General features: G+C 48.6%; 2 protein-coding genes across 21 annotated transcripts in view; both read left to right on the top strand.

Moving 5' to 3' along the window:
* CADPS (calcium dependent secretion activator) overlaps positions 1-13778 on the top strand; it is a 203323-nt gene extending 189545 nt beyond the window's left edge. For all 20 annotated transcript variants that reach the window (XM_071756190.1, XM_071756188.1, XM_071756187.1 and 17 more), the window contains 2 exons: positions 10586-10690; positions 12417-13778. In XM_071756190.1, the coding sequence (XP_071612291.1) occupies positions 10586-10690; positions 12417-12596 (285 nt within the window). In that variant the 3' untranslated portion in view covers positions 12597-13778. The remainder of the gene's footprint in view (positions 1-10585; positions 10691-12416) is intronic.
* A 10308-nt stretch (positions 13779-24086) lies between these two features.
* On the top strand, positions 24087-27108 carry FEZF2 (FEZ family zinc finger 2). The gene is made up of 5 exons (XM_071756453.1): positions 24087-24439; positions 24770-25602; positions 25706-25840; positions 25940-26072; positions 26529-27108. The coding sequence occupies exons 2-5, from the start codon at positions 24826-24828 to the stop codon at positions 26789-26791; spliced, it is 1308 nt and encodes a 435-aa protein (XP_071612554.1). The 5' UTR covers positions 24087-24439; positions 24770-24825; the 3' UTR covers positions 26792-27108.
* Positions 27109-27704: the final 596 nt, after the last annotated feature.

The following is a 27704-nucleotide window of genomic DNA, read 5'->3' as shown; positions in this document are numbered from 1 at the left end:
CCGCAAAAATCTGCAAAATCCTACAAAACAGCAGGGTTTTTTGGTTTTATTTGATGGTTCCCAGCCAGCACTGTACGCTTTGTTGAGCTGTATCTACAGCAAAGGGGGAGGTTGTACCTGACAGTGTACCCAGGGCTCCTTCTGAGCTCAGCACTCTGTGTGCATGGAATATGGGATGCTGTGTGCCAGGTTCTTCCAGCTCAGGGCTGCACATTGCCAGGCCAGGCTTTCCCTGTTACCTGAAAGGCAGGGATTTCTGCAGGTGTGTAATGTGTTGCCCAGGGACTGGGGCTGTCCCATCACTGAGAGGAAAGGAGGCACTCACTGAGACTCTGAGCCTGCACATGCCTGCCTTAACATAGGCATGGAGTGTCCTGCTTTGAAGACATCTTGAATAAGATGTCAGGGAGGCACTGGCATGTCCTGCCTGTGATCTGTCACCTCTGCCAGAGATGAGAGATCTTTTGCCTAGGCAGAGATTTTGGCTAGCAGGGTAGGTTGTCCTGATGTACAGCCTGAATAAGTAGAAGGCATATTCCCAGCAGCAGAGTTGTTCCTCCTCCGGCAGAAGTGCTGTACCTTCTGCAGGTCCCTGTCTGGCTGTGTACCTTTCATGGGAAACCTTTTCTGGTGTGATGAGAGCACAGGGATTGCCTGCAGAGCTGCTGGCAGGTGGAGTAAACAAACCTTCACCCACCTCCACCTGTGGAGTTGCAGCTGCACCAAACCCGTGTTGGTGTCGACTGGTTTTGTGCAGCAGGGAGTGCTGGAGATGGTCTTCTGGGGTGCCTTTATGTGCTGGAGACCTTGGCCCCAGTGGCACAAAAGATGTCAGTCCTCCTTTTCCTCCCTGAAAAGGCATATAATGAAAAGCAGAGAGAACTTTTCAGCAAGGAGCGTGCAGGATGAGTTGTGTCCCTTTGGCAAGCGGGGGAATCGCTGCGATCCCCCCAGCACACGCGGAAAAGGCGCCCGCGAGGAGCCCCGCGCCTCCCTCCCATTAACACCCGTGGCACCGACCCACCAAGCCCCCTCGGGTCCAACTCGGAGCCAATTAAGGGTGAAGCAGCAGCCTGAGCACACCCTGTTGCTGCGGTCCCCAAGCAGTGGGTGATCTCAGGTACCATATGTACTGCAAAAAGCGTGCGGCACTTCGGCGCGCCTGGGTCTGCCTTCCAGCTCGCGTTCGGAATTCTCTTCCCTGTTTGAAGGCAGAGCTCTTGAGCGGTGCAAAGTTTTTCTGTGGTTTATTTTTGGGAAGAGAAGGGGGGTAAAAAGAAGAAGATAATGTAATTCGGTGATGCCATTTGCATCCTAGACAGATGATGAGTCGCCCTGGCTAGCAGCTTAACCCTATTAGGCGATGATGGGACTGTGACTTTATTAAGTAATAATACAAATTATTTTAATATCGAGCCCCTTTGACTTTGTAACTTCCTCATACAGCCACGCTGTCAATGTGAATGAAATTTCATAGTTAAGGAATATAAAATAGAATAAAAGGCATCCAGAAATCACAGCACTGGGGTAGATGTTGAAGAATACACTGCATGTACTTGCAGCGATAGCTTTGTAGTGATACAAAAAATCCCAGGAAAAAACAGTGCAGCTGTTTATTTCAGTAATAGCTCAGTGTGAGTGTGACCTGGGAAACTCCAGACAGATTCACCAGGCTTTGTTAGAATAAAATAATAAAATTCAAGAAGGAAAGATAGAATGAAAAAAAAAAAAAAGAAAGAGCTGGGGTTTCTGGTGATTTTTATTGAATTGTTAGCACTTCACAAGATCTCTAGAATTTAAGGTAGAGTTTAAAAGAGAGGTTTAATTCAGAAAAGGAGGTGCAGGTTGCCTCTTGTGAGGACCGCTTGCCCAGGCATAGGCAGAGCCCTGCCAAGCACGGCTGATGGAGGATTTGCTCGTATGGGCGAGATGCAAGGGTAGAGTTTGGCAAAGAGTTCACATATCCCAAACGGTTCCGATTTGTGCACTCTGTTTCTGAATATACCAATCCGAAGACCCTGCAGAGAAGTTAAATTAGCACACTGCAATCTGTTACCAAAACTTAGTTTTATTTTCTGAAAGAAGAGATACTTTCAAAAGTGTGCGAACTGGGGGAGAGATTACCTTTCTCGTTGGCAAACTGAGGGCTGCCTGGAGCCCTCATGGTGCTTTGCTGTTGTGTGCTCTGTAGAGCTACACCAAAAGACCTACTTTTGATGTTGACTTTTGCATATGTAACAAGAGTATATGCACTCGAAGAATTTTGTGCAACAGACAAGCTACTTAATGACCGGGCAGTGTTGTTATCTGGTGTGCGGCAGCGTAGCGGGGCGATAACTATTTATTTACTCTTTGTGGATAATGTTCTGTTATTTTCTAGTCTTTGGCAATAGCAAGAGAGCATCTGACATATACAATATTGGTGTGTATCCAATTGTTTGTGAACATCTCAAGTTTTGAAACATGGTTCTGAGAGAGGAATTTAAGCTTAAGCTTGAAAGGCTAAAAAGCAGAAAGCCCCACACATAAATGCTATTATGCACTTAATGAGGCAGGGTTTAAAAAAAATCAGCCACACAAGTTGGTTTTATCAAAGAAAATGTATAAATAACAACCAGTGATTCAAACTGCCTCACAAAGGGAAAAGCAGGGACGGGAAGCTAGCACTTCACTTGTGGCATTCAGATAATAGTATTTACTACACTAATCTTTTGGGCTTAGCAATTGACAATCAATATATTATTATCAACAAGCGCTAACACAAACAAAAAGCTTCCATTTCTTTTTTAAATGTCTCCTTTAAGTCACTTAAATTTAATTAAAACCGGACGGCTCTCCATCTAGTACAAATTAGAGTTAAAATCATATTAAATATTTGTTCTACAGGAAAACAAAAGTGTCAGCTTGTGCTACCAGGTTTGGCTGCTTGCTTTTTTTCCCCCCCCCCTTTTTTTTTTTTTTTAAACACAGAGGGGAAAAAAAAATACCAGCTACTCAAAGTTAAAATAAAGTCTCTCTCCCTCCCTCCCTGTCTCCCAAGACTACTGTCTATAACATGTTGTTCCTTATAGAAAGTGGGATATGGTGGCATTTGCTTGATTAACTTGCTCGACAAAAGTGACAGCTGCTGTGGGTGCATGTAGCTAAGCTGCACAGCGCAGTTCCGCCTTTGTACATCTGTCAGCAAAAAAGGAGGAATAAAGAGTGAAAAGAGACAAATTGGTCCCAAAAGGCAATCCATTCAACTCAGGAGGTTTGCTCTATTCAAGCACTCGCTGGGAATCTCAAGTGCTAGGTAGCTTATTCAATTTCATTCATTCTTTAGAATGAGCCCACAAGTGTTTAATTTCTTATTCTGTTGAATAAAAAGGGGGAGCTTTTTCTTTTTTTTTCTTTTTTTCTTTTTTTTTTATTGGAAGCATTAATTGTAAGACTAGCTGATCAATGCCTGTGATATTAACTCATTGCTTATTTTCTGGTTAGCTGTGTGCTCTTAGAGCCGCAGCCGCTAAACTTCATTTCTGTAGCGTGGGTAATGTCACACCAATTTCTCTGCTTCTGGAAACCCTTCCACTCACAGAGGGGCCGTCTCAGTCCCCTGAGCCTTGGCCCCTGCCAGCCTTGGAGAAACGGGCCAAATCCTTGGCAGGTGTAAATATAGAGAGTCACTGGGTTGTTATTGATGCCACCCGTGGCCACGGCTGGGACACAACCATGCCAGATGCTCTTTGCCTGTGGGGCCAAGCCCCTGACCCTGCAGCAGTTCTGGCCCTCTGCAGTGGAGAAGGTTTTTTAGCCTTGGGATGGCTCTTCTGGTGCCCTGGCAAAGGGCAGGGAAGCCCATAAGCAGGGCACCATGGAGTCATACCTGGTGCAGAGGATAGATTGTGTTGAGGAGTGGGAAGAGGAGCTGATGAGCATGTGGGATGGGGAGAGCTGCATGGCAAGTGTCCACTTGCCATCCAGAAAGTGCGGGCTTGTGGAGGAAAGATGTGCCTCTCTTCTTTGTCATGTGGCAGAAGGTTCATCTCCTCATTGATACTGGAGACCAGCAGTCTCTATGTGTTCACCTGAGGTACTGAAGCTTTTCACTTGCCTCAGCTGTGCCACATCCTCCCCCAGGCCCACCACCGTGTATCTTAGTTCAGGAGTTTAAAACAGACTTGTGTCACCATGGCCCTGTCCCCATTCTTTTCCCACCCTCCTGTCTGTGGTTTAGCCTGGGGGATGGCATCTCACCTTCTCAAGCAAACAAAGCCCAGGATTCCAAAACATGGCCTGAGACGGGGCTCAGCTCTGTCAGCCCAGCCAAGACCTCACTCCCTCAGACTGGGAGCAGGGCAGGAGGCACACTTCATCCCACCACTACTCTCATCCATAGCCAGCATCACCCAAGGCTCTCAGACTGGGATGGTTATGCTGGTGTATGTGTTCAGACTTGCTGGGAACATCTCATTGTTTTCGTATGAAAGAAAAGAGTCGGAAACTGCATTGGCCACAAGGTTCTGTGCTTCATGCTTACTGTCTCAATCAAGTTTTTGTAATTGCAAAACGTTGTGGGATCAACAGCAGAAGAAACATTGAGGAAAGGTGTAGAGGAACACCTTGGTGGCCACAGAAGACCAGAGGAAGAAGAATGGTCCTTCCATGACTGCCATTGGGACAGCATCGTGTGTACTAACCTGGCTGTGTGTATGGGCACAAGACGCCGTGAGCAAGTGCAGGAGCACAATCTCTTGGCTGGGCAGACTTCACCAGCAGCTCTTCTTCTCCCATATGCTGGAAGTCTTCATGCCATGCTAGCACCTGTGTGCACAAAACTGGTCCCCAGAAAGCACAGACCTGAGCTTCTGTGGCTGCATCCCTACCTTCCCTGAGGAGACACCTGTCTGGGGGAGGTGGCTGCTGTGAACACATGTGACAACACCGAATATTGAATTTGATCTCAGAGCCACCCAGGATGGGGATGGACATGGGTCTGTCAGCTGTAACGTGCTGTCAGCAGTTGTAAATCAGCATGGCCACACTGTGCTTTCCACCAGCTGAGCTCCTGGCCCATTGGATAGGGCTGCAGACACCACATACAAAGAGTCGGTAATTTTTTAAACTTTTTCTTTTTTTTTTTTTTGGGGGGGGGGGGTGGTTGCTTTGAGAGAGGGCTGTTTCCCATGAGCTGGTTCTGTTTTCCATGGGGAATATAAGACTCACAGTCAGCATCTTCCTCCCTCCATTCCCACCTCTGTGGACCCCTCACTCACAGATGCTGCAGGGGCGGCTGCCCAGCACACAGCCCCTCACCTTTGAAACACCTTGAATTCAAGGCTTCATTTCAAAGCTGCCTTTCAGCATTTCAAAACAAATCCAGATCCCGGACAAAGAGAGGGAGCCAGCCGGTATTGGGAACCTCCTTTGCAATGTGTGTCACAGTTTTAAATAGATTTGCCCTGCTTGGATTGGTTCTGGTTGGAAAGGGGGTACTGAAATGAGAGGTCATAGGGGAGAGTTACTATGGTAATTGAGTAGTATCACCAGTAGTTTTGCTCTTATGAGCATTAAAGCACATAATAATAGACAAACAACAGTGGTTAAAGCAAGCAGGTAGGATTACTATGTTCTTTTGTCAGAAGTATATAATGTCTTGTAGTCAGTTTTAAAGACTTCTCAACCCCCAAATCCACCCAGCAGTCACCTGCTGAGTAATTTTGTATGCCTAATCTCTAGCCCTTAACTACAAGCTTTCTGCTAATTTGAGGCAAATGGGTATTTTTGACACTAAATAGGGCAGTAAAGAATCCCTGACCTAGAAAAACTCCATTCCAAGGCACTGAGAGCAGAAAAATATTCTTTCAGCATCCTTGTGAAACCTTTGGAATGACATAAAATAGCTTTGACTAAACTGTGCTGCAGCCTTCGATTAATGGTTTGCAGAAACTTGCTGAACATCCCTACTACAACTTCCCCCATAAAACTTGTCACTTCAGATTGCCATCAGCCACCACAACAATAATCATTTCATGCCTATTGCTAATTGCAAGCACAGCTGAGGCTCAGCGGGGTGCTCTTGCACAGTCCCAGGCCTTTATACCAGCCTCAATCTGTTGTATGGCACTTGTTCACACACAAAAAAACTACCAGTAAAGGCAGAAAGAGGCAGAGTCACAGGTTCCTTGTAATCCCTCTGCTACCCTGCTGACAACCCAGCCCTATAAGCATTCCTGGTTTTGTCCCACTCTTTACAAAAGCTGAAGTGACCTTAAGCTACTAGTATGTAAGCTTTTGAATGAAGAATACAGCTCCTTCAGGTGCCTTAAGAAGCAGTGTTGCATCTGGCTTACGAGATTCTGTTTGCAGCACCCCTGGGGTGAGCTGTGGCTTCCTGTAACATGTAAAATGTGAGTGTGAACTCAAGGTTCATGGCAAGGAACAGGAGGTCATGCTTCCATTCAGCTCACACCAAAGAAGACGGGGGTTTGCAGATGTTCCTGGGTATGTGTAATGACACCACCTCCCGGAAAGCTCAGGAACCCAGCACAGTGCTTTTTTTTTTTTTTTTTTTTTTTTTTTTTTTTTTTTTTTTTGGATAAAATGTGCCACACTCAGTGTGCTACTTGCAGATTTATTCATATCAATTTTTGAAATTTATGTATTCAGAGACAAACTTGGTATTTCAGCAACTTATTGATCATGTTTTTGCATTCAGAAAAAAAAAAAAAAAAAGGGCGGGGGGTGGGGGAGAAGGAAAAGCTTCTTGCTCGAGTTGGTTGGAGTGTTAGATGGGCAGCCATGGAAGTCCACCCCTTGGTGTGCTCCAGCTCCTCTAAAGCCTGTCCAGGAGCATCCCACCCATTCCATGGCCTGCCTCATCTACCCAGGCTAGCACCCAGCAATGAGGGTTGCAGAGAAAGACAGAAAGGGAACAGGAGGACTAACCTGAAAGAGGGATTGAATTCCTGGCTGTGCAAATAAGGTATTTTCTTGCTTTTACTGGGTTCTGATATCACCCAATGAGTATTTGTTTGCATTTCTGTTGCTGTTAGCTTGGTTACACCATGCACCAGGCAGTGGGGTCAGGGCATGTCTCCATAGGAGCCGTCATCCCTTCCCTGCGGATGTCCAGATGGATGCGTGGCATCCACTGGGATCCATCCTCCACAGCCATCCCTCACCCTGTGCCCACAGAGTATAAGTGCAGATTGTCTTCAGGAATGTGTGTGTGCATCAGCAAGATGTGTAGAGTTAAGATCCATGGATGTGAGAGCACCGATGAGCTCTAATCATTCTTTACAACCAGGTGTGAGGAGTTACTAGTTACTGGTTACTTTGGTGTGCCCATGCCACAGCTTAGGAGGCCCTGGAGCTCCAGATGATGTGTACCTGAAATGTCTTGCAGCCCTACAGCATGGCCCCAGCACTCAGCATTTGGGCTGTGCCCTCTGCACCTTCTGTATGGGGACAAGTCACAGAGCTGAAGCCCTTTAGCACTCGCTTGTCCCCAGCATGTGCCCTGCTGCCTTTCAGGGAATGGAGACGAGCACAGGGGAACGAGGTGGCCAGTGTCCCAGCAGGACCACGCTGCACTCTTTTGTCTGAAATCGTCACGTTTCTGTTTCGGAACATTTGGCTTTGTTGTTGTTTTTTTAATAATATAATCATATGCAAATGTTATCTTCTTCAGTAGGTTAGTCATGAATCAGAGGGCTCGTGCGTCTTATAGCACATCAACACTAGTGATAGCTAAAGGGAACATTTAATTTATGGGCTAACTTATTTTTATGAATATGCAGGGCTTAAATTCAGCAGTTGGTGTGTGCTCTATGAAGTGACGTGACGGTTTTGTGTATCAAGATCAATGAATTAGACTTTGTCTTTTTCTCAGAAAGCAGAAAGTCTTTGGAATAACTTAGCTCTTAGGAAGCAGCTCCTCTCCTGCAGCCAAGCAGCACGCTTGGCCAAGCCCTGCTCAGCCCCTGCTCAGGAGGAGAGGGGCACCACTCTAGATTCTACTCAGAGGAGCTTGCATCTCCCCAGAATCCAGCCTCTTGGAGTGCCTGCTCCAGCCAGCAAAATGTTTAATTTAGCTAATCTGAAGGTCTTGCAGCAGCAGTGTCACCTTGCCAATAACCTCCAGGCATAGGTTGTAATTAGGGATCCCGTGTGGATCCCACAGCGGTGTGGATGTGTGTGGCATGGGACAAACAAATGGCAGGACCTGCCCCTGCCAGGGTCTTCTCTTCTTATTCAGAGGCAATACAAACACCCAGCAGATTGTTTCATGGAAGCTGAGGGGCAGGGAAGGGGAGGGTGTGTATATGTAACATAGGGTCACTTTGTTCCTCTGTGGGTTTTGATTTAAAGAGGTGGTAGAAGGAGGTGTTTGAGTGACCTGGGCATCCGTGTGCCCTCACAGCCCAGGGTCCCACCTCATGTCAGCCAAGAGCATGACTCATTTAACTATGTTGATTGCAAAAAAGTGATATTATAAGCATTTATTTGTCTCTGTTTTTTTCCTATGGTGCCCCATCATTACAAGAGAACCCAGACAGCTCACTCGGTGACAGCAGTCACTTTGTGCTACCCACTTTGGCTGCTGCTGTCTGTCCTCAGTTGTTGTCGCAGCACCCACAGGCAGACAGGGCAGTCTGCAGGTATCCAGGGATGCTCTGACCTCTCAGACTAGTCTGAGAGATTGGTAGCTATGAAAACCCTCCAGATCTTCATGTTTACTATCGTAGGTCAGGCCTGCACCAGCCAACGAGGGTGCCTAACTCATAGTTAACCTCAATCTGACATCAGGACCTCAAGTGGCAGCTAACAGGGTCTGAACTTGACTTCTGTTACAGACAGAGCTCTTGCTTGTCTTTTAGTTTTATTGAAGCTCTTAGTTCTTGCCAGGTCTCCATCCTAGAGATGAAAGGCCAGCAGGAATCTCTGCCACATTTGCACAAAGTGTAAGAACCAGGCAAGAGAACACCATATGCCATTTCTTTGACTTCATCCCTTTATTTCCTACATTTTATTAAAAGATGATGTAGAAGTACAGCAATATCTTCAATGAGGTGGGGGCAAAAAAAAACAAATCCTTCCTCGTGCAGCATGAGCAGCCTCTGCTGCCTGCTCCTGGTGGAGGGTAGCAACTCCTGGTGCATCACTCTACAGTTCAGTAGTGTGTGCTGAGCCAAAAGTTTTCTCATGCTGGGCTGGTTTTGCTTGGACTCGTTTGTTGGCTTTGGTCAGCCTTGTGCCAGCTTGGGGGTGCTCCAGGTGCCTGCTGAGCCCACCCAGTGACAGCTCCTGGTGTTGGAGCCACACATCCAGCTCACAAGCAGGCACTGGCCTCTCGGATGGTGTTGAGGGGTGGAGGGAAACAAGTCCCCAGCCTCAGGTTTGCAGCTGTGGAGTGGTCTTCACTCACAAGCAGGTTCAGCAACTGGAGGGGAAGGGGCAGGAACTTGCACCTGAAGGTGCAGCAAAGGGATGCAATAAATGCTTGCATTAGGCTAGTGCAGGGTTCTAGGGCAGTTGCATTTCAGACTAACTTGGATGGGGCTTGAGCAGGATTTTTATAAACTGGTCCAGTGTTGTCTCTTTCCTTTAAGTGGTTCTAGAGTAATTACAGCTGGTCTGCAGGTTTTGATCTGTGAGTGTAAGAGACACTGTGAGAAGGGTGTGACTGTGCATACAGAGAGTGATGGGTTTCTGCCTGCAGACTGCTTCGTAAGGAGCCCTTGTGCTGAGCACCTTGGGGAGGAATTTGTCATTACACACACACCCCACAACCCCTGCTTTTCCTTCTCTTGAGGGCTAGCTGCTTGTCTGTGTGCTATCAGATGTGCAATGCCAGCCCTGTGTGAGCAGGGCACCGAGCCATAGCCCACTGGAGGCTTCCTGTGCCGCAGGGCTGGCAGGATGCTGCCACACAGCTGCAAGCCTTTTGCACAGACAAGCAGCAAAATTTCAGCCCCTGGAGAGGCCCTGTGAGTTCAGCAGGTTGAACAAGCTCATTTCTTTGCTGCTTTTCCCTCTTTTGTAATCGTGAGGGTGAAACCAAAGTATTTGCCCACGCAGCCTGGGCAGGTGCCTGTAGGTGCTTCCACCAGCATCCTCCCCTGCAGCCAAACCTTGCCCCGCACAAGCCTCCCCTCTGCTGGCCATCAGGGAACCAGACTCACCCCATGGCTGGTGATGGGTTGAGTTTCAAGGTGGTAAGTAGCTTGAATGTGGGTCTGACACACTTAAAGGCAGGCATGTGCTCTCACTGTTAAAAGTTGGCTCTGTCAAGACACACGAGTCCCAGCAATGGCAAAAATCGGATTGAAAAAGAAAAAGAAAAAATTTACAAAACTTTGCAGTGTTGCTGGTAGCCATTATTCTCCAGATAAGTTTGTTGTTGTTGTTATTAAAATTTAAAAGCTTGTGCATTGAAATTCTGTGTAAAAGAGGGTGCCTGTCTCCCCCTCTGAGTCTGTCACATCCCATCAGCAGGCTGGCTAAGTGGGCAAGGTTGGTGCTGGGTGCAGCCTGTGCTGTTCAAGGCACAGCAGGCAGCCCTAATGGGGTTGCTGGAGAAGTCCTGTCTCTCTTGCAGCAATGGTACACCAGCTCGATGAATGTTGTCTGCACCTGGCTGACAGACCGTATGGACCTGCAGCTTCACATTTACCAACTGAAAACTCTCATTAGGATAGTAAAGGTAATTATCAGATATATTTTCCATACCATCGGATGTGGAACGTGTGTGTGTGTGTGTGTGTGTGTATGGCCTGCACATGTGCAGCATATTCTCAGTGGCAAATTTGTCACCTACAAATAAGCCATTCATTAAAATTATTAATTATACTTGTGTATATGGCCTGTAGTAAAGGATAAAGAGGAATATGACATGCATATGTATGCAAAATACAGGTGTGCAAATCAGAACAAGGTAATTGCTTACATGAAAAAAGGGAAACTCTATTATTACCCTACCTGTACTATAAGAACACCAAAATTAGCCTTTTTTTGGACACATATGTTCATCACACCAATGACCTCCAGTGTTAAAATGGGTTAAAGCAAAGCAAAAGTTTTTAACACTTTTTTACTAGAATCATTTAAGCCCAGCTACGGTTTGTATCGTCAGAATGCAAATGAGGATTGTTCTCATAGTTAACTGAAGTGGTTTCTTTAACAATGAGTTTATATAATCAACTCTAAGAAATCTCAAAGGTGAGATAACATATCCTGAAAGTAACATTTTTTTGTGTCTTGAGTGCACGTGTATGTGTATATATGTGTGTGTGCATGCCTTGGACTAATGATAATTATTTCAGTGTGAAATCGCAGTTGTTTACATGAAATAATAAGATCACAGAAGGGGGTAAATATATTTTTGATCATTTTGGGTTCTATCTAATGTTTTTTGGTCTAGTATTTTATAATGTTTATGGTCTTGTGTGCAGTGAACACATTGAAGGCATGAATAAATTAAAACTGAAATGTATTAAATGTGCTTTTCATAACTGAAAACAACAGGCACAAATTATTTCTACTTGTCAGCTAGCTGAGGAAAGCTTTCTTCCTTGTATTTTATTTATACCAATATTACATTCAGAAACAGCTACAAGAAATCCAAGGACTTTCTGAAATAGCAGAACAGTAAATGATCCACGCAGAGCACAAAGCAGAATTAAATGAACCACAAGGCCAGAGTTTTCTCTCATGCAGTCGAGAAGTTTCTAAACATAAATTCAAATGAGAGAAATAATCACAGCGAGCAGGGGAAATATAGCTGACTATGGAAATACATCCCCAGTTTTGGTATTAGGTGAAGAAAGAGAGATTTAAGAAACACATCCCATGCGCTTATGTTTATACATCAACAATTTTCCCTGGTGTTCTGGATTTAGTTTATTTAATCCAAATACTGTAGGTAGGATTATTTAATACAGAGCATTCCGGGAACGTGTAATCACGTCTGCAGTGAGGGGTGAAAAGCATTCTGCTGGGAGAAGGAAAACAACTGCTGTTCCTGGCAGAGGAGTGGATCCAGAGGCAAGGGAAGTTAGTTGGTGCAGAGCCCCTCTCTGTTCCTTCCATCTCTTTTTTTTAGACCCCAACCCACCCCATGCAAAGCCCCCAGCACCCCTCTGCTCTGGAGCCTGGCCACCCAGCAGGCAGGGATGGAGGGCAGGACCATTGGTGCTCAGGACAGCCTAAAGGGACCTCTGCCATGGGCAAGTGGTGGCCAGCAGAGACACCTCCCCTGCAGCCTCTGCGCTACCTAAGGCAGTGTAAAACATCCCCAGGGCAGGGATTTTCCTGCTGTGTCCCAGCCTCTTCCAAGCCCCGGGGCATGGAGCGGAGGCTGACTCCTGGAGCCAGTGTCAGCCCTGACTTCTCTGCTCTCTCCTCCTCCTTCCTGCCTCTCCCTGCTTTAGAAAACCTACCGGGATTTCCGATTGCAAGGGGTGCTGGACTCCACCTTAAACAGCAAAACCTACGAGACCATCCGGAACCGGCTGACGGTAGAGGAGGCCACGGCATCGGTCAGCGAAGGGGGAGGGCTGCAGGGGATCACCATGAAGGACAGTGATGAGGAGGATGAAGAGGATGACTAGGGAAGCTGGCTTGGAGGATGGGCTGGGGGGGGGTCGCCTGGTACCCATGCATGTACCTCGTCTGTAACTCAGTTAGCCACATTAGGAATTTTTCTGTCAGCTCTAAATGCCCATGAGAAGTTTACCAATACAAATGCCATGTTAGCTGTGTGGTAATAAGGTTAGCACCTCTCTTTGATTCATTGGTTTCCTAATTTCATATCTATATGTTCATAAGCAATATGGAGCACCATTGTTTAATACTGTTAATGGAAAAAAAAATACATAGAGAACATGCTAGGTGTGTCCCTGTTATAATTAAAGTTTAAACAATGCTTCATTAATGTACTGTATATACATTGATGGTAAATTGTTGTGAAGATGAGTGAATCCAGTCCTTTCATTTCTTTGTTTCTCTTCTGTGGATGCCAACTGCTTCAAATTAATAAAATAAGGAAAAAAAAACCCCAAAACAGCTTTGTTTTTAAAAGAAGAATGAGGCAATTACAAATGATTTTTTGTTCTCTCTGTTCATTTAAAAACCAGAAAACAAACAAACCAGACAGCCGTTTGAATCACTCTGCATCCTTGTTAATGTACCAGGCTCTTCCTTTTCAATATGCAGTTAACTCCATAGAGGCTACATCCCAAAGGATTAGTCATTCTAATTGCCACACCAGATTAATCCTATCATTATGGATATATCATGCCACATTACAAGTCCAAAGCAGTTGTTTTATGTTGACGTTTGCTCCTCTAAATGTTACATTTTTGTTTAAATTTCAAATAAGCGTATATGTACAAAGACAACTTTATTTACAACCTTAGACTATACAAATGTGTTTATAATAATATATTGAATATTTATTTCAGTAGATTGTAACCATAATTTGCAATTCCTGTTTCACAATGTTTTTTATATATGTCATGTACATTGCATTTTGACCAGTAACTGCATGTCCATCAGTCCCCCCTTTCAGAGCTTTTACTTTCTGTGTAAAATAGTGATCCATCTTGCTTTTTTTGCCTTATACAAGCCGACAGTTGTAAAAGTGTGAGAACTGTGGCTTCTCAATAAATAACTATTCAGATGTCCTAAGAACAAATGATGGAGTCTTTTTATGTCTGCCTTAGAAAAAAAAATAATTACAAGCTGAGATGTAAGAGCCCCCACCCCCAGAATAAAGGCATTTTCTTTTCTCATGGCTGTTTTTACAGTTTATTAATTAAGAAGATGGCCTCCTGATGTGCTCCCCAAGGTCAGGGTGGGACCAGGCTCTGTTCCCCAGGTACCAGGGCTGCTGTCACCTCTGCAATTTTTCCACTATTATCTGCACTCTGCATCCTATTATCTGTCTCTGGACATCAAATTCAAGGTCCCCCCTGTACAGCCCCTGTTGTTACATGGCAATGAGCCTTGCCTGACACTTACCTTCCACCAAAAGTCCTCAGCTTGTATTTTAACTTCTCCCAAAGCAGCCAATGGCACAAACACACACACACACAGAGCTGAAGTTAAAAAGCAGGCTGGTTTAGGGAAAGCACATTAGATTGGGAGGTTTTGCAGGCATTCCCTCCCAACAGCCAATTCAAACAAAAAAAAAATTACTCCTCCTAGCCCAGGTGTTAGTTATTTCAGAGGGAAGAAGAATGTCCTTCACCCCCAAGCATAGCAACCTGTTGCCACCACAGGGAATGAGGACACCCACAAATACAAGATGGGCAAATGCTGCCTGACATAATGAGCCATTAAGCTAAACCATCTCCCGGTGTCCAAGACACATGGGAGGAGGAGGTAACCTGTGAGAACAGCCTTTGAAGGGGGTGTTAAGTCCCAAATGGGGCTGGGACTGCACATCCACCTGCAATGCTGGATTTTTGCAGGCCCTTCAGAGTTTAACACCTGGCTCTAGAGGTGCTCTGCAGCCCCATCAGGATGGCCATACCCTATATTAGCAGGGGCTTTATGTTAGGAGTGAGTGGTAGACATGCACATTTAGCACCATTTAGGTGTTGATAAGCAGTTTAATGCACTAAGACAAGGCTGGAACACTTGACTGACCCAAACAGAGCCTTTCTTGCTCCATGATGCTGGTAGAAGGAAGCATTGCCAGGAAAAGCCACCTGTAAGGATTTAGGGAGCAACGTGGCCTTGTGGCTCTTCCCTACCTCTTATCCACCCTCCAGCTATGCAAATAATCAGTCCTAAATCTCTGGAGGAACTAATGTGGCAGCAGAATGTTTAAGTCATCCTGACTCCATCAAAACCAATTCTGGTGCCTCTGCAGGTGTGTCACTGAGCTGCATACAAAACCCATCTGTACCCTGATATCATTATGCCTGGAGCCTTCAATCACACCCTGAAGCCCTCACAGGACTTGCCTGATGAAGTTTCACAAGACAGGAGTGAACAAACCACAAACACCACCTGGTCCCTTCTTTCTAGGTGGCTGAGAGCCTCTTGAGACCCATACACACACGGATGCATATGTGGGCTTGTGCCCTCTTCATTCTCTCCCTCAGCTATCCCAAATATTTAGATGAAAGGCAACAGATCCAAGAGGAGGCACTTGGAAAGCCATGATTGTAGTGGTCAGCAGGCTGGAAGCAAAGATCACTGAGAGAGACTCATATTTGCAGCTCTGCTCCCAGTGAGGCAGAGCTTGAGAAACAGCTTGATTCTGCTCTTCTGCTCTGAAACTGGCTGCTTTTTTTTAACCATAAAATATTTATTGGCTAAAAACACAGCCCACTTCCACCTGCCACCTTTCAAAACAGTGAGCTCTGCTCAGTTTTTTGAATGAAAAAGCGTGGGTGCAGCCTTTAGGAGATGATCCTTGGCTGTGCACCACTAATGCACAAGGTGCAGCCCAGAAACAGCAGTGATGGACACCCTTGTCTGAATTTCTCTGTCATTAGCAATGAACTTGTAGCCTGTGACAGTTTTTTATGTGTCCTCAAACCCCAAAAAAGCACCTCAGAGACTTCATAACTACCCTGAGGATATATCAGGTTTAAACACATCCAAAACCACATCCAAAACCAGGAAGCATGAGCCAGCTAACTTCTTTTAAGAAGTTTGGACCCAAATGATGAGCTTCAAGTGACATACTTCATTGGGAGAGTGGAAAACTAATGTACAAGCAATAATACAAACCAGGATGTAACATCCAACTCCAGAGCCTGTGGATGAGCAAAGGAGAGTGTTGTACCCTCAATCCCTACTGCTTTTAATCCTGCAAATGGTTCTGTAGGTGCTGTCAGCCTAACCATGTCCTCTATGGGTCATGAACCGCAGTACCAGGAGCCAGAACTGCTATGTTGGATTAATCCTGGAGAAATGTTGAATCCAAAATTATTTGGGTTTGTACAAAAAAAAAAAAAACCATAAATTTAAGACCTCCTGTCCACAGACTAAGCTTTGGATGGGTCTCAGGGTCCTGCAGAGCAAAGATATGCCCCAGGCAGCATCTGAAAGGCCTTGCTGATGGATGGGAGCACTCTGGCAAGCGCAGCCAAGGAACACCAAGGTCTGCTGCTGGTTTTGCTTCAACCCATTCCTGAGATGGAATGAGCTCCAACAGTCAAAGGACTTCCTGCCAGTACAACTGCACCTAGATGAAGAATCTGCCAGTACAGTCATGTCAATCAGTTTCAGGGAAAGAGGAAAATTTCAGTCTTCTGCCAGCAAAATTTTAAATGATAGATCAGGCCAAAACTTCTCTCATATTTACAGGGAAGTCCAGCGAAAATATCCTTTTTTTGACAGACTTACTTAAAGCATGTGGCATGGAGACTGAAAATGCTATCAACTATTTGACTGACAAGTGTCAGCAGCTGTTCATCCAATTTGTTTTATATTTCAGCAACTAACAGATTCTTTCCCCTCTGCTGTAATGTATGTCTCTTGGCCCACAGGCATCTTAGAAATTGCTTTTCTGCCTCTCTAGTGACCAAAACGTCAAAAATATTAGAAGACAATTTGTGTTCGGAAGCATAAACAGGCACGCAGCAAAGCAAAGATGATTTTGTCAATGTTCAGGCTGTGTTCTTTTTCCAAAAAGTCACAGCAAACCTAAGGCAAAAATTCTTCAAAAGAAAAAGCTAAAGCAAACAAAGGACCAGATAAATCAGCACAGGTTAAACCTTCAGCTACCAAGGGACAAAGCACTCACCTCACAGCCAGCCAAAATGCCAGTGAGCCATATTTCAACCTCTGCACCTCGTGAAGCTCATGACTCTGTGCTACCACCACTGTCACCAATGTTTGTTAAAACCTGCTCTGTGGTGTCATGATTCAACAGAGCCACTGCTGCATCCCCCTAGGGGAGTCCCTTGAGCCATTCACAAAACCCATCTTGCTTCATCTTAGGTCTAGTAATGCTTACAGAAACTCTTTGATCCCTGACTACATTTAAGTTACAGTAATTGCACTTGCCACCCATTCTGAAAATGGGGGACTAACAAGCCTGCTTGACACCTCTCTCCTGTGAGCTTTACTCTGCCATATTTCCTTCATTCAAGCACGTTTAGGCTATTGAGCTAAAACTGGCGTGATATTTTCCTCAGCTTTTCTAAAAGATCCATATTCCGTTTCAAGTTGTAAATCTGCATTTGTTGTAACTATGCAAAATATGGGAGAAAAAAAGTGCAGAGATTATATGCAATCTGCCAGCAGAGTTGTGTGCCATGAGGAAAATGCCTCACAGGTCAAAACAAAGAAAAACACTGAGCAACAAATTAGTTGCAGGCAGTAGCTAATATGGAGATCAAAAGATTAAAATCAACATACAACCATGAAATCACTGAAATAATAGGAGCACTTAAGAAGATTAAGTCAATAACAGAGTCCAGTAGTACAAAAATAAGATTTTGATTATACTGTAAAATTTGATATTGGGAGAGCAAAAGCAATTACAACTGTGACATGCTTCACTCTCCCCACCTTAGACCATCTTGGCTCATTTCCTATGCAAGAAATACAGTTGTTGAAATAAACAGAAATGTTATGACTCAAGTGCTCGATTCAAAAGTAAACCAGGTGGTCAGATCAGACTGGGGACTGACAAGAAGGGATCTGTAAAATGAGGACTTGTTGCAGATCCCAGAGGATATGACAGCTGGGGGGGGAACAAAGGCCACACCATTTAGGAGATGATTTCAGCAGAGAGAACTCCGCAAGCAGCTGATCCCAGGGGGCTGTCCCAGGCTGTCAGCTGGAGAGGCACAACCTGGAAGGGAGGAAGAAGGAAAGAAATGCCTCAAAGGCTTGAAGTGAATGCAGCAGCTAACTTTGCGAAGAGAGGAGGGGGTTTTCTATCCAGCTGAAACAGCAAAGGTAGCAGGTTTGGTTTTATGGCATACAGCAGGGGCAGAGGACATAGCAGCCTCCAAGCTAATCCAGACACTCATGTAAGGGACAGGAACATGGCCCATAGCCATGCTCACTGGTGCTGGAGGTCACCCAGTAGCATATTCCAGTGGGGACAGGAAGGATGACTTGCTGAGGAGCAGCCAGTACTCACCAAGACAGATTTAATCTCAGTCAAGCCAGGTGTGCAAGCAGGAAGAGATGAAGCAGTCCTTCCAACAGGTATTGTCCATGCCTATGGGACACCAGCCTCATCCTTGGGCTTCTAATTCCCAGTCACCCCAGCAGTGGCCACCTCACCCAAGAAAGTTCTCTTGGTGAGCTCTGCAATGCTCTGACTTCATGTGGAAGAGCCTCAGCTGCTCCTCAGAGCTGATAAATCACCTGGGCTTGTCTCTAAATTGTTTTTTTCAGCATCATTAACTTCAGCCCCACCCCCATTCCAAAATCACAAGCTAGACTTATAATTAAATCAAATAAATTACCATCTTTTTTTACAGATTTTGTGGGTGTTCTCAAACATTCAGGGAATACTTGGGTCACGCATGGGGGGGTTTTTCCCAACAGTAACAAAGTCTGGATTTTTAGTTTGGGCTCTGATTGTTGGGGGGATTTTTAGTGGCTCTTCTAGGTCATGTTTTCTGAGGTGAAATCAGCCCAAGTTTCATCAGTCAACCTGGAAGTCCTGCCAGGTCCAACCTAGCCACCACCATGAGGGACAAGAATACTGCAACCCAGACAGTCCCACATGGGCTGGAGGAAGGAGGTAACATGCTGCTCTCTGCTGTTATCTCTGTACCTCTCAGCTCGTGCAGTCCTGCTTTGCAGTGGATGGGGACATCTGTGACAACAGTTCTAACAAGGGTAAATACAACTCTTGAATATGGTAACATGTGGCAGACCCAGAAAAGTTGGTCAACACTGAGTGGGGAGTGAGTTGCAAAGACAGTGGAAAGATTTTTTTTTTTAAATATCCTTGGTCTGTTTGCTCTTTTTTTTTTTTTCATTGGAAAAGCAAAGTAGTTTTGAAAATGAGATGTTTTTCTAACTCATTAAGGGGAGAATAATTCAAAACACGTGGGGTTTGTCCCACTTATTTTTTTGGCCATCCTTCTTTCAAGCAAAAAAGGGAAGGAATACGAACACCAAACTGAAGTGGGCTTCTATCTGTTTTCACTGCTTTTTGCTCCTTTTTCTGAAACATTTTCAGTAGGAAAGTGAGAACAAGGCCATCCCCCCATTATATTCTCCTTCTCCGCTTCCTCCCACCTTTTCTCCTAAATAGAAAATTAAGGGGAAAAAAAACAAAACATAAAACCAGAAAAAATTAAAAGCTCCCACTCTTTCAAAACGAAGAACTACGTTTCCAAACATTAGGAAGGGACATCTTTCGGTTTCAGCATTCAGAAATTAAGTGCATCCTTGCTCCATAACTGCAAAGTGGAAAATGACTATTTATGACAATAAGGATAGAGAGCAGCAGCTCATCCCTTCAAAAAAATTCTTGCTTGCCCTGCTGGCCAGGATGACTTCAGACACCATGTGAACTCCATTGACTCCTTGACTGCCTCCTGGACCAGCACGGTCTCATTCCAGGCACTGGGCTTCACCCACGATGTCTCTCTCCACTCCTCACAGGCAGGCAGTGTTTTGGGGGCATAAAGCCTGGCTGGGATCGAGATGCCAGTTACCATTCCTGTTGACAGGCAAACTAGAATAGGCTCTGGCTCCCTTTCTCCAAGCTGCGGAAGGAGGAATGAGCCGAGAAAAGAGTTCATTCAATTGCTTCTGTTTGGCAGCTCTGCAGGACTCTCCGCATAGACAGAAAGAGATGTGGCAAGTAAGGAGTTGCCATTTTTAGAATTACATAAGCCAGTTTGATTGCCATCGAGGCACTCTGTGCAGCTCCTGCCATGGTGCTCTGCTGGTTGCTCTGCAGTGGGGCTAGATTTCAAACAGCTTTAGGAACAGGTCAGATGCCAGCTCTTAAAAGTAGGCTCAGGTTAAAAATGTCACTGCTGCCTCTGTCATCATTAACAAAGCTGACCAGCACATTCATTCAAGGACTCTGGGCCAGTGTGTTTCCAAAATCCCACTATCCACATTTGCTCTGGGACCTAGGCAGTGCTCCAAGACCTAGCTCCCTAGTAGCATTTTGTTATGGGGAAAAAAATATCTTTTAAAATTACATTAAAAATTATCTGCCTACGTATATGCAGTAATATATGCATGACTCAGTAAATGAGTTGAAACAATTGTCTGGAGGGACTCAGTGCCTCTGCTCCAGCCCAGGTGGCTTTGCCATGCTCTGCCCCCTGCCCCAGGCATGGTTGTGGCAGCCCCGATTTTGTGACATGGTTGTGAGGTCACCCCACTGACCCAAAGGGCCCTGTAGGATGAGGTACTGCCCATGAGGCATTGGTCCTGCTCTTGTTACACAAAGTACCACGGTTTCAATGGGGTAATGGGAAGCAGTCAAATAGGTGAAACCCCCTCTTCACCCCAGCCCCAAATTTTGCTATCCTGATTTCTGCATTTATTGCTTGATAATTTGTCCAAAAAGTGTCTGTTTCTGACCACTGCAAAACAAACTCCAGCCAAACACCTTGGGGCCATTCCTGGGCAGCGCTCTGAGGGTGTAATTGCTGCCTTGCACCAAGCCAGACCCAAACCCAGAACTGCAGCCCAGCCCTCCTCCCAGCCAGACCCTGGCCCTGGGCCCCTCTGCAGCACCTTGCACCAGCCACAAAAACACATTAGAAGCTGCTCCTCTCCTCCCCGGCCCACAAAGGCAACCCTATCCTAATTTTCTGGGGCTGGTGGCCCACCTGGTGGTCCATCACCTTCTGCTATTAAAATAATTTTTTAAAGTATATATTTAAAAATACATGAATACATACAAAAACCAAAACAGCATTGAAATCAAAGCAACCATTTCGGAGAGAACGAAGCATAATGCTAATAACTTTTAGCAGCTTCCGCTGTGGAGTTTAAACAGCTGCCAAGTTAAATAACTAGGAGGATCCTAGGTTATCTTCCAGTGGACCATAAATGCTCAGCTCCGACGGGTGCGAGGGCCGAGCTGGGCGGCTCCTCTCCTGTGGGACCCTGCGCTCCCCTCCCGCTCGGGACCTATCCCTGAAGACCCTCGCCGGGTGGGTTTGGGTCTCGGGGGGCAGAAGGTAAATCTCGGCCCGTTTTCGATGTCAGCGGCCGAGGAGAGTTCGTGGTCGGGGCTGCCGGGCGCGTAGGGGATAGACAGAGGGCAGAGGTGTTAGATGAGCCCCGGGGTGAACTCAGAGAGTTTGGCGCAGGGGACCGGCCCATATCGGAGCTCCCGGTCCCGGAATCGTTTTTGTGGCGTGGCAGCGGCGCAAGAAGAACCGTAAGAGCGATCGTGTCTGCGTTACGAGAGGTTTTGCGGCGTACGCTTTCCAGGGGAAAATCCGCAAACCAATTCCACCCTCCAAAGGTCGGGGGTGCGATGGGGGTGGAAGTGGTGAAGGATTTAAACCCCACGGGAGAACAAACCCCTACAGGAGAGGCAGAAAGTCGGCATGCCGCAGCCCACCCGAGGTGCGGCCGCTTCTGACCTACAAAACCGGGCTGGCCCATCTTGACGTCTCTCCCGGTCCCTCCAGCCCCGTTCAGTGCTCAAGGGGCAGAGAGGGGCGAAGGCAAGGCGGTGGGCAGGGCGGTGAGCTGGGGCAGCTGTCTCAAAGTCAGTCATTTGTAATATGCTCGCTGGAACAGCAGAAGTCGAATCGATAGAGACAGCCTCCAGCTGTGCCTAAACCTGCGATTTCAATTAAAATACTGAGCTCCGATGCCCGGGTCTTAGCTGGGATCCCCAAGCACTGATGCACACACAAGGCGTGCGATACCCCCCAGTTCCTTGCAGGCCGGGAGGCAGCCGCACGGCAGAGCCCGGGCCGGGAGCCGGTGCTCAGCCTCTGGCTCCACCGGGGCTTCACCGGCAGCCTCGAGGCCTGCAGGACCCACTGCCCCGAGGAGAGCGATGGGTACCGAACGACGGGCCGTCCCCTCGGCAGAGTAGGGAAGGAGGGAAAGGCCCGGCCCAGAAAATATCCCGGCGAGGATGAGGGCAGAGCGGGGAAGCTGGCAGCGAGCTCCCGGCCCCGGCTCCGTAGCCCTCTTTTATCCTGCCCGAAATCATCTCGTTTACAGAAAATATTTGTTTGCACTATTAGTTGGTACTGGAGTTAATTACTCAACGTGTGAGCGGGGAGTAATATGGATAAAAGCAGCCCCAGTGTTTATTGTGTGGGTGAGCTGTTGAGCGGTGCTTGAATAAACTGCAATTAGGGTTAGATAGAGATTAATTAACATGTGAGTGGCAAGGTGTAAAATAGTTCCCAACCCTCCACTCAGTATAATCTGCAGGCGAGGAAAAGAAGTTTGTGGAGGCTAATTAAATACTTTGCTAAAGCCGGCGAGCCCCGGGAGCGAGCGGATCCCAGCCGCCGCCCGCCCGCTGATCGCTGCCCGGCGGAGGGGCGGGCTGGGCGGGCAGCTCTGCTCGGCTCCGCTCCCGGGGCTCAGCCGGGCTCCCCCGCTCCAGCCACTGGACGAGGTTTATGTCGTCGGTGCATGAGACTCTCTGCAGTCACTTCCCACTCTCCCCCAAACAGCGGGATGGTTTCTTTCCTCCCTTACACCCATCAAACCCAGGCGGGGAGGAATGGAGCGGGCAGGGTTGCGGAGACGCCAACACCTGATGCTCCGGGTGGGGAGAGAGAGACACACGCACGCATCCCTACACAGCCCCCCGAGGCAGGGTACCCCGAGAGCTCCACTCCGCCTGCCGGGAGCCCAGGGCGACTGCCACTTTCAAAGTTTGTTTCTGGAGCGTGTTGTTGAAAAAGCAGGTGAAAAAGCCTGTCTGCAAACAACCGCCAGAGAGCTGCCCCGGCGGGGAGAGGAGGCGCGGCTTTGTCAGTGTTACACAAAACCCCCGAATTCCTCTAAACTTTCTTAGGCATGCTAGGGAGGCGGAAAAAAAAAAGTAAAAAAAAAAAAAAAAAAAAAAAAAAAAAAAAAAAAGTAAAAAAAAGTATATATATAGGGCCTTTTCATTGCTTGCTTTACCTCTGGCCAGGCTCAATCTAAACCCTTGGCGCTCTCCCCCCCACCCTCCCCCGGATAATCCTCCCCTTTATTTTAGAAACACACAAAACCAGGTTCCACGCAGCGCTATAGTGGCTACAAGTGAAAGAGAATTGAGGGCCCTGAATCGCTGGAGGAAAATTGGTTCGGCTGAATGGCCCCGGCGAGGGATGGGGCGGCTAATCAGGGCCCGGGGAGGTGCTGCCGCCGCAGCCGGGCTCCCCCCAGCACAGGTGGACACGGGGCTCCCGCAATTACCGCGTCCTCGCCTCTGAGGGGTCTGCAAATCCTCCCCTCCCGCATAAAGTCATTTTAATTAGAGAGAGAAGGGGAAGAAACCCCAGCACCCAGGCACTATAATGCAGCGCCTACTATTCTGGGGGAGTGGGGCAGAAAAAGAGGGGCACGATCAGAGCTCGGGAAAGGGAGAGACGCCCGGCTGCCCCTCCAGGGAAGCGGACACCTCTCGGGGTCACAATTTGCAAAACTCCCGTTCGCAGCGCTAGGCTCCTTTTTACTTATTTAATTTTTTAAAGCAGTGAAAACCCAGCCCTGGACTCGACTCCCTCTGCGTTTATTTAAGGCTAATCACCAGCTACCCTGAGATGGGAGGGGGGCGGAATTAAACTTAGTTTAATTAACATTAATACACTGTCCTAATTAATGGGTTGGCTATTAATTTATACATGCTGGGGAGGCACGCAGATAAGTGACAATTTATTAATTATCTTCCAGCTCGGCTGCAATGGAGCTGATTGCAGATGGGTTGCCAAAATAACTCGAGCATGGTTGCGTGGTAGTTGCTTTAGAAAAAAAATTCATTCTCCCCCTTCTTTAAAAAAAAAAAAACCAACAAAAAAACACACACAAAAAAAAAACACGAAGAAGGAGGAAAAAAAAAATCCTCACGCTCACTCAGAGTGGCTCTTCTAACCCCAGCAAGAACTGGAGCACTCTTTTCCACCCAACTTGTGAATCGCACTTGCCTTCTAATTTGCCACATGCAAAACGATTCCTCTGCTTTGCAAGTTGCTTTTTAAGAAGGGAGAGAGAGAGAGAGGAAAAAACCCAGCTCGCACACGAGAGATTTGTGCGTCTTAAACTGGAAGGAAATTGTGCGTGGAGGGGGCGGGGGGGGAGCTTCTCTTCCTCTCTCTGCCCCAACCCACTGCGCTCCAGCCCGGCGCCTCGGCTCAGGGAAGATCCATGGTGGCATCCCCATGTCATTCTGCTCGAAGTGACTTCATGTGATGTCAGCTTTAAATGTACGAGACCGTGATCTGACGCTCAGGAAGATGTTTGCTATCAAAATGTGACTGTGGCCACACTGAGCTGCTTGGATGAGTCTTGCCGGCGCTGGGCAAAGGTAAGTGGTCCCAAGGCGAGCCCCGCCGCCCCTCGCCGTGCCCCCCCGCTCCTGCCCCCGCATTTCCCGGACCGCGGCCATCGGTAGGGCTGGGCTGGGTGGCATTGGACTGGGGGAAGTTTTTTTTTTAATACTAACAAAGTCTAGCTTGCATGTTACTTTAGCGTGTTCAGCTTAATGAGCAGTAATCTGGTACCCTACGTGCCATTGTTCTTGAATATGTTCATTTGAATGTAAATAGGGAGGGGGTGCCGGTGGGGGGGTGGGTTGGTGGGGGGAGAACAAGGTGCTTATTAAATTGATTTGTCTCCTGGCTTTTCTGGAATGCAGAGCCGAGAGCGGGAGCGAGTCGCTGCTCACACCAAGTTCCCGCACGGCGGAGCGACATGGCGAGCTCGGGGTCGCTGGAGACGGTCATGCCTTCCTCCTGCCCCCGGCACGACGGCAGGGCCGCCGCCGCTAACCCTTCCAAGACCCTGGCCTTCTCCATCGAGAGGATCATGGCTAAGACGTCGGAGCCCAAGCCAACCTTCGAGCAGAGGCAGGAGCCGGAGCCGGGCAAGAAGCCGCTCAGCCTGTGCTCTCCCCTGCCCTGCGTGATCCCCATCCCTCCGTTGGGCTACGAGGTGCCCTCCAAGACTCTCCTCAACTACTCGGAGCTGTGGAAGAGCAGCCTGCGGGGCGGCGGGGGGCTCTGCAAAGCCAACTGCGGCGTCTGCTGCAAGGCAGAGCTCGCCCTCGGCCAGCCCAGCGGCCGGCTCATTAAGCCACAGGTCATCCACCAAGCGGGGGCCGTGCCGGCCGCCCCCCGCTCCCTCTACTACTTCAACTACCTGGACGCCGCGTACCACCCCGCCGACATCCTGCACGGACAGCTCTTCCCCGCCGGCCTGCTGGGCGCCCCGCCGCCGGGGGGGCTCTCGGCCCACCAGAAGCTTTTCCTGCTGGAGAACGCCAAGCTGGCGGGGCTGGCAGCCGAGAAGCTGCCTCCGCCGCCGCCCTTCGCCCACAAGGAGCGGCTGCCGGGACACCTGGACCAGGTGATGAAGGAGGCGGCGGCGGCAGAGCGCGGCGGCCCCCCCAAGGGCCACGCCAAGCTGGGGGGCGGCGGCGGCGCGGCGGAGGGCAAGCCTAAAAACTTCACCTGCGAGGTCTGCGGAAAGGTAAGGGGGTGCCGGCAAGGGGCGGAGGGTGTGTGTGTGTGGGGAGACGGCCGGGGGAGGCAGTACCCATGCCTGACCTCGCCTTCCTGGCGCTTCCCCTCAGGTGTTCAACGCGCACTACAACCTCACCCGCCACATGCCGGTGCACACGGGGGCCAGGCCGTTCGTGTGCAAGGTCTGCGGGAAGGGCTTCCGCCAGGCCAGCACCCTGTGCCGGCACAAAATCATCCACACCCAGGTAGGTGGGGGGCAGGCGGGCTGCGGGAGGCGGTGGCTCCCCCCCCCCCCCTCCCCTCCTCGCAGCCCTTCTTGACGGGCCTTTCGCCCCTCGGTGCAGGAGAAACCCCACAAGTGCAACCAGTGCGGGAAGGCGTTCAACAGGAGCTCCACGCTCAACACCCACATCCGCATCCACGCCGGCTACAAGCCCTTCGTCTGCGAGTTCTGCGGCAAGGGCTTCCACCAGAAAGGTGAGCCGGGCCGGAGGGCCCCCGAGGGGCCCTCACCCATCATTAGCGGGGATTAAACGAGGCGAGCCCTGGGCCGGCTGCGGGAAGACAGGGGCGCGGGCAGAGCCATCGCCGCCGCTGGTCCCAATTACCTTCCCTCTAAGCCGGGCCGCATCGCCGGGGACTGCTGACGGTTCTCCCTAAATGCTTTTTAAATGAGAGGTGCCAGGCCTTGGTCCTAATCCAGAGTCCTCCATTTGCCGCGGGTCACTGGGCTGACCCTGCCTCTCATTTGTGCCGTGCCAGTTGCGCGCTGCTCTGCGGTGACGCGGACCGAGTTTGACAAGTGGGACGGGGGTGAGGGGACACACACACACCCACTTTCTAATGCACCCCCCCACTCCGTCCTGCCCTGCCTTACCTGTCCACCGTGCACCCTCGGGTAACTCCTTTTCCCACCTTTTTCCTCTCTGGCAGGTAACTACAAGAACCACAAGCTGACCCACAGCGGAGAGAAGCAGTACAAGTGCACCATTTGCAACAAAGCCTTCCACCAGATCTATAACTTGACTTTCCACATGCACACTCACAACGACAAGAAGCCCTTCACGTGCGTCACTTGCGGGAAAGGATTTTGCAGAAACTTTGATTTAAAGAAGCACGTCCGAAAGTTGCACGACAGCGTCTCCAGCGCTCCTCCACCGCCGCCGCGGGACCCTGGGCGCAGCGGGCAGAGCTAAGGGCCCGCCGCACCGCCCAACTCGGACCTGCTCCACCAGGCCAGCACTATTTATCCAAACCAGCCTTTGCTTCTCTGTCTGTTCCCCAGCGAGCTCAGCCGCCGGTAGCAAGCGATCCCGAGCCGCAGTTGTATATAAGAGGAATCTTATTTAAGGGCGCGTTGCGCCGTCGGAGCGGGCCAGGAGGGGCCGGGCTGGCTGCCCCCCGCCAGGACAGCGCTCTTTATACGTGTCTGTAAATCTCCATTTTAAATGTACGCTCGAATAAGTGAGGAATATATATATCTATATATATATATCTATCATGGGACAATAAACCGGCCCCTCGCAGGTGTCTCATTTTCCACCTCAGCCCCGATCCGAGCGGGGACCGGGCTGAACAGCGCTATCCCGTGTAAAAGCGGCTTGCGGGAGCTCCGGCCGACGGCGGAGAGCCCGGCCCTGCCGCTCCAAGGCCCGCCGAGCAGCCGCGGGCCCTGGAGGAAACAAAATGAAAGCGGGGAGGGAACCGGGAGGCTTCAGAGGGCGGCTGCCCCCCGGGAGAGGGGCAGCGCCGGTGCGGGACCCGCCGGCGGGGCTGCGTGGCCCCGGGCGGCAGCGCAAAGGGCGGCCCGGAGTTTCCCAGCGCCGCTGCCCAGGGTCGGCTCATTACGGCGTGTTTAAGCCGCTCCTGAATGACTATCTTTCCCTGCATGCAGATGAAATGATCTCACGCTTGCTTTCCGAGTAATGACCCAAATTAAGAGAGAAAATACAGACCCTTCAAACCGCATTACATTAATCTAATCACTCCCAGCAGGCCTCAGAAACTCTTTTTGATCAGAATATGGATAATCAAGCACTTGGATTATACTAAATATTCCCTTCTCATCTCCCCCCCGCCCCCCTCACTTTTAATATGCAAGTGTCTATT

Source organism: Heliangelus exortis, chromosome 12, assembly GCF_036169615.1.
Source record: "Heliangelus exortis chromosome 12, bHelExo1.hap1, whole genome shotgun sequence".
NCBI lineage: Eukaryota > Metazoa > Chordata > Aves > Apodiformes > Trochilidae > Heliangelus > Heliangelus exortis.
Note: the sequence above shows the minus strand (reverse complement) of the source record. Positions and strands in the feature narration are given on the sequence as shown.

Coding starts and splice junctions, on each gene's coding strand:
- FEZF2 (XM_071756453.1), top strand. CDS start 24,826: ATGGCGAGCTCGGGGTCGCTGGAGACGGTCATGCCTTCCTCCTGCCCC. Junction 25,603..25,705: donor CCTGCGAGGTCTGCGGAAAG/GTAAGGGGGTGC, acceptor GCTTCCCCTCAG/GTGTTCAACGCGCACTACAA. Junction 26,073..26,528: donor CAAGGGCTTCCACCAGAAAG/GTGAGCCGGGCC, acceptor CCTCTCTGGCAG/GTAACTACAAGAACCACAAG.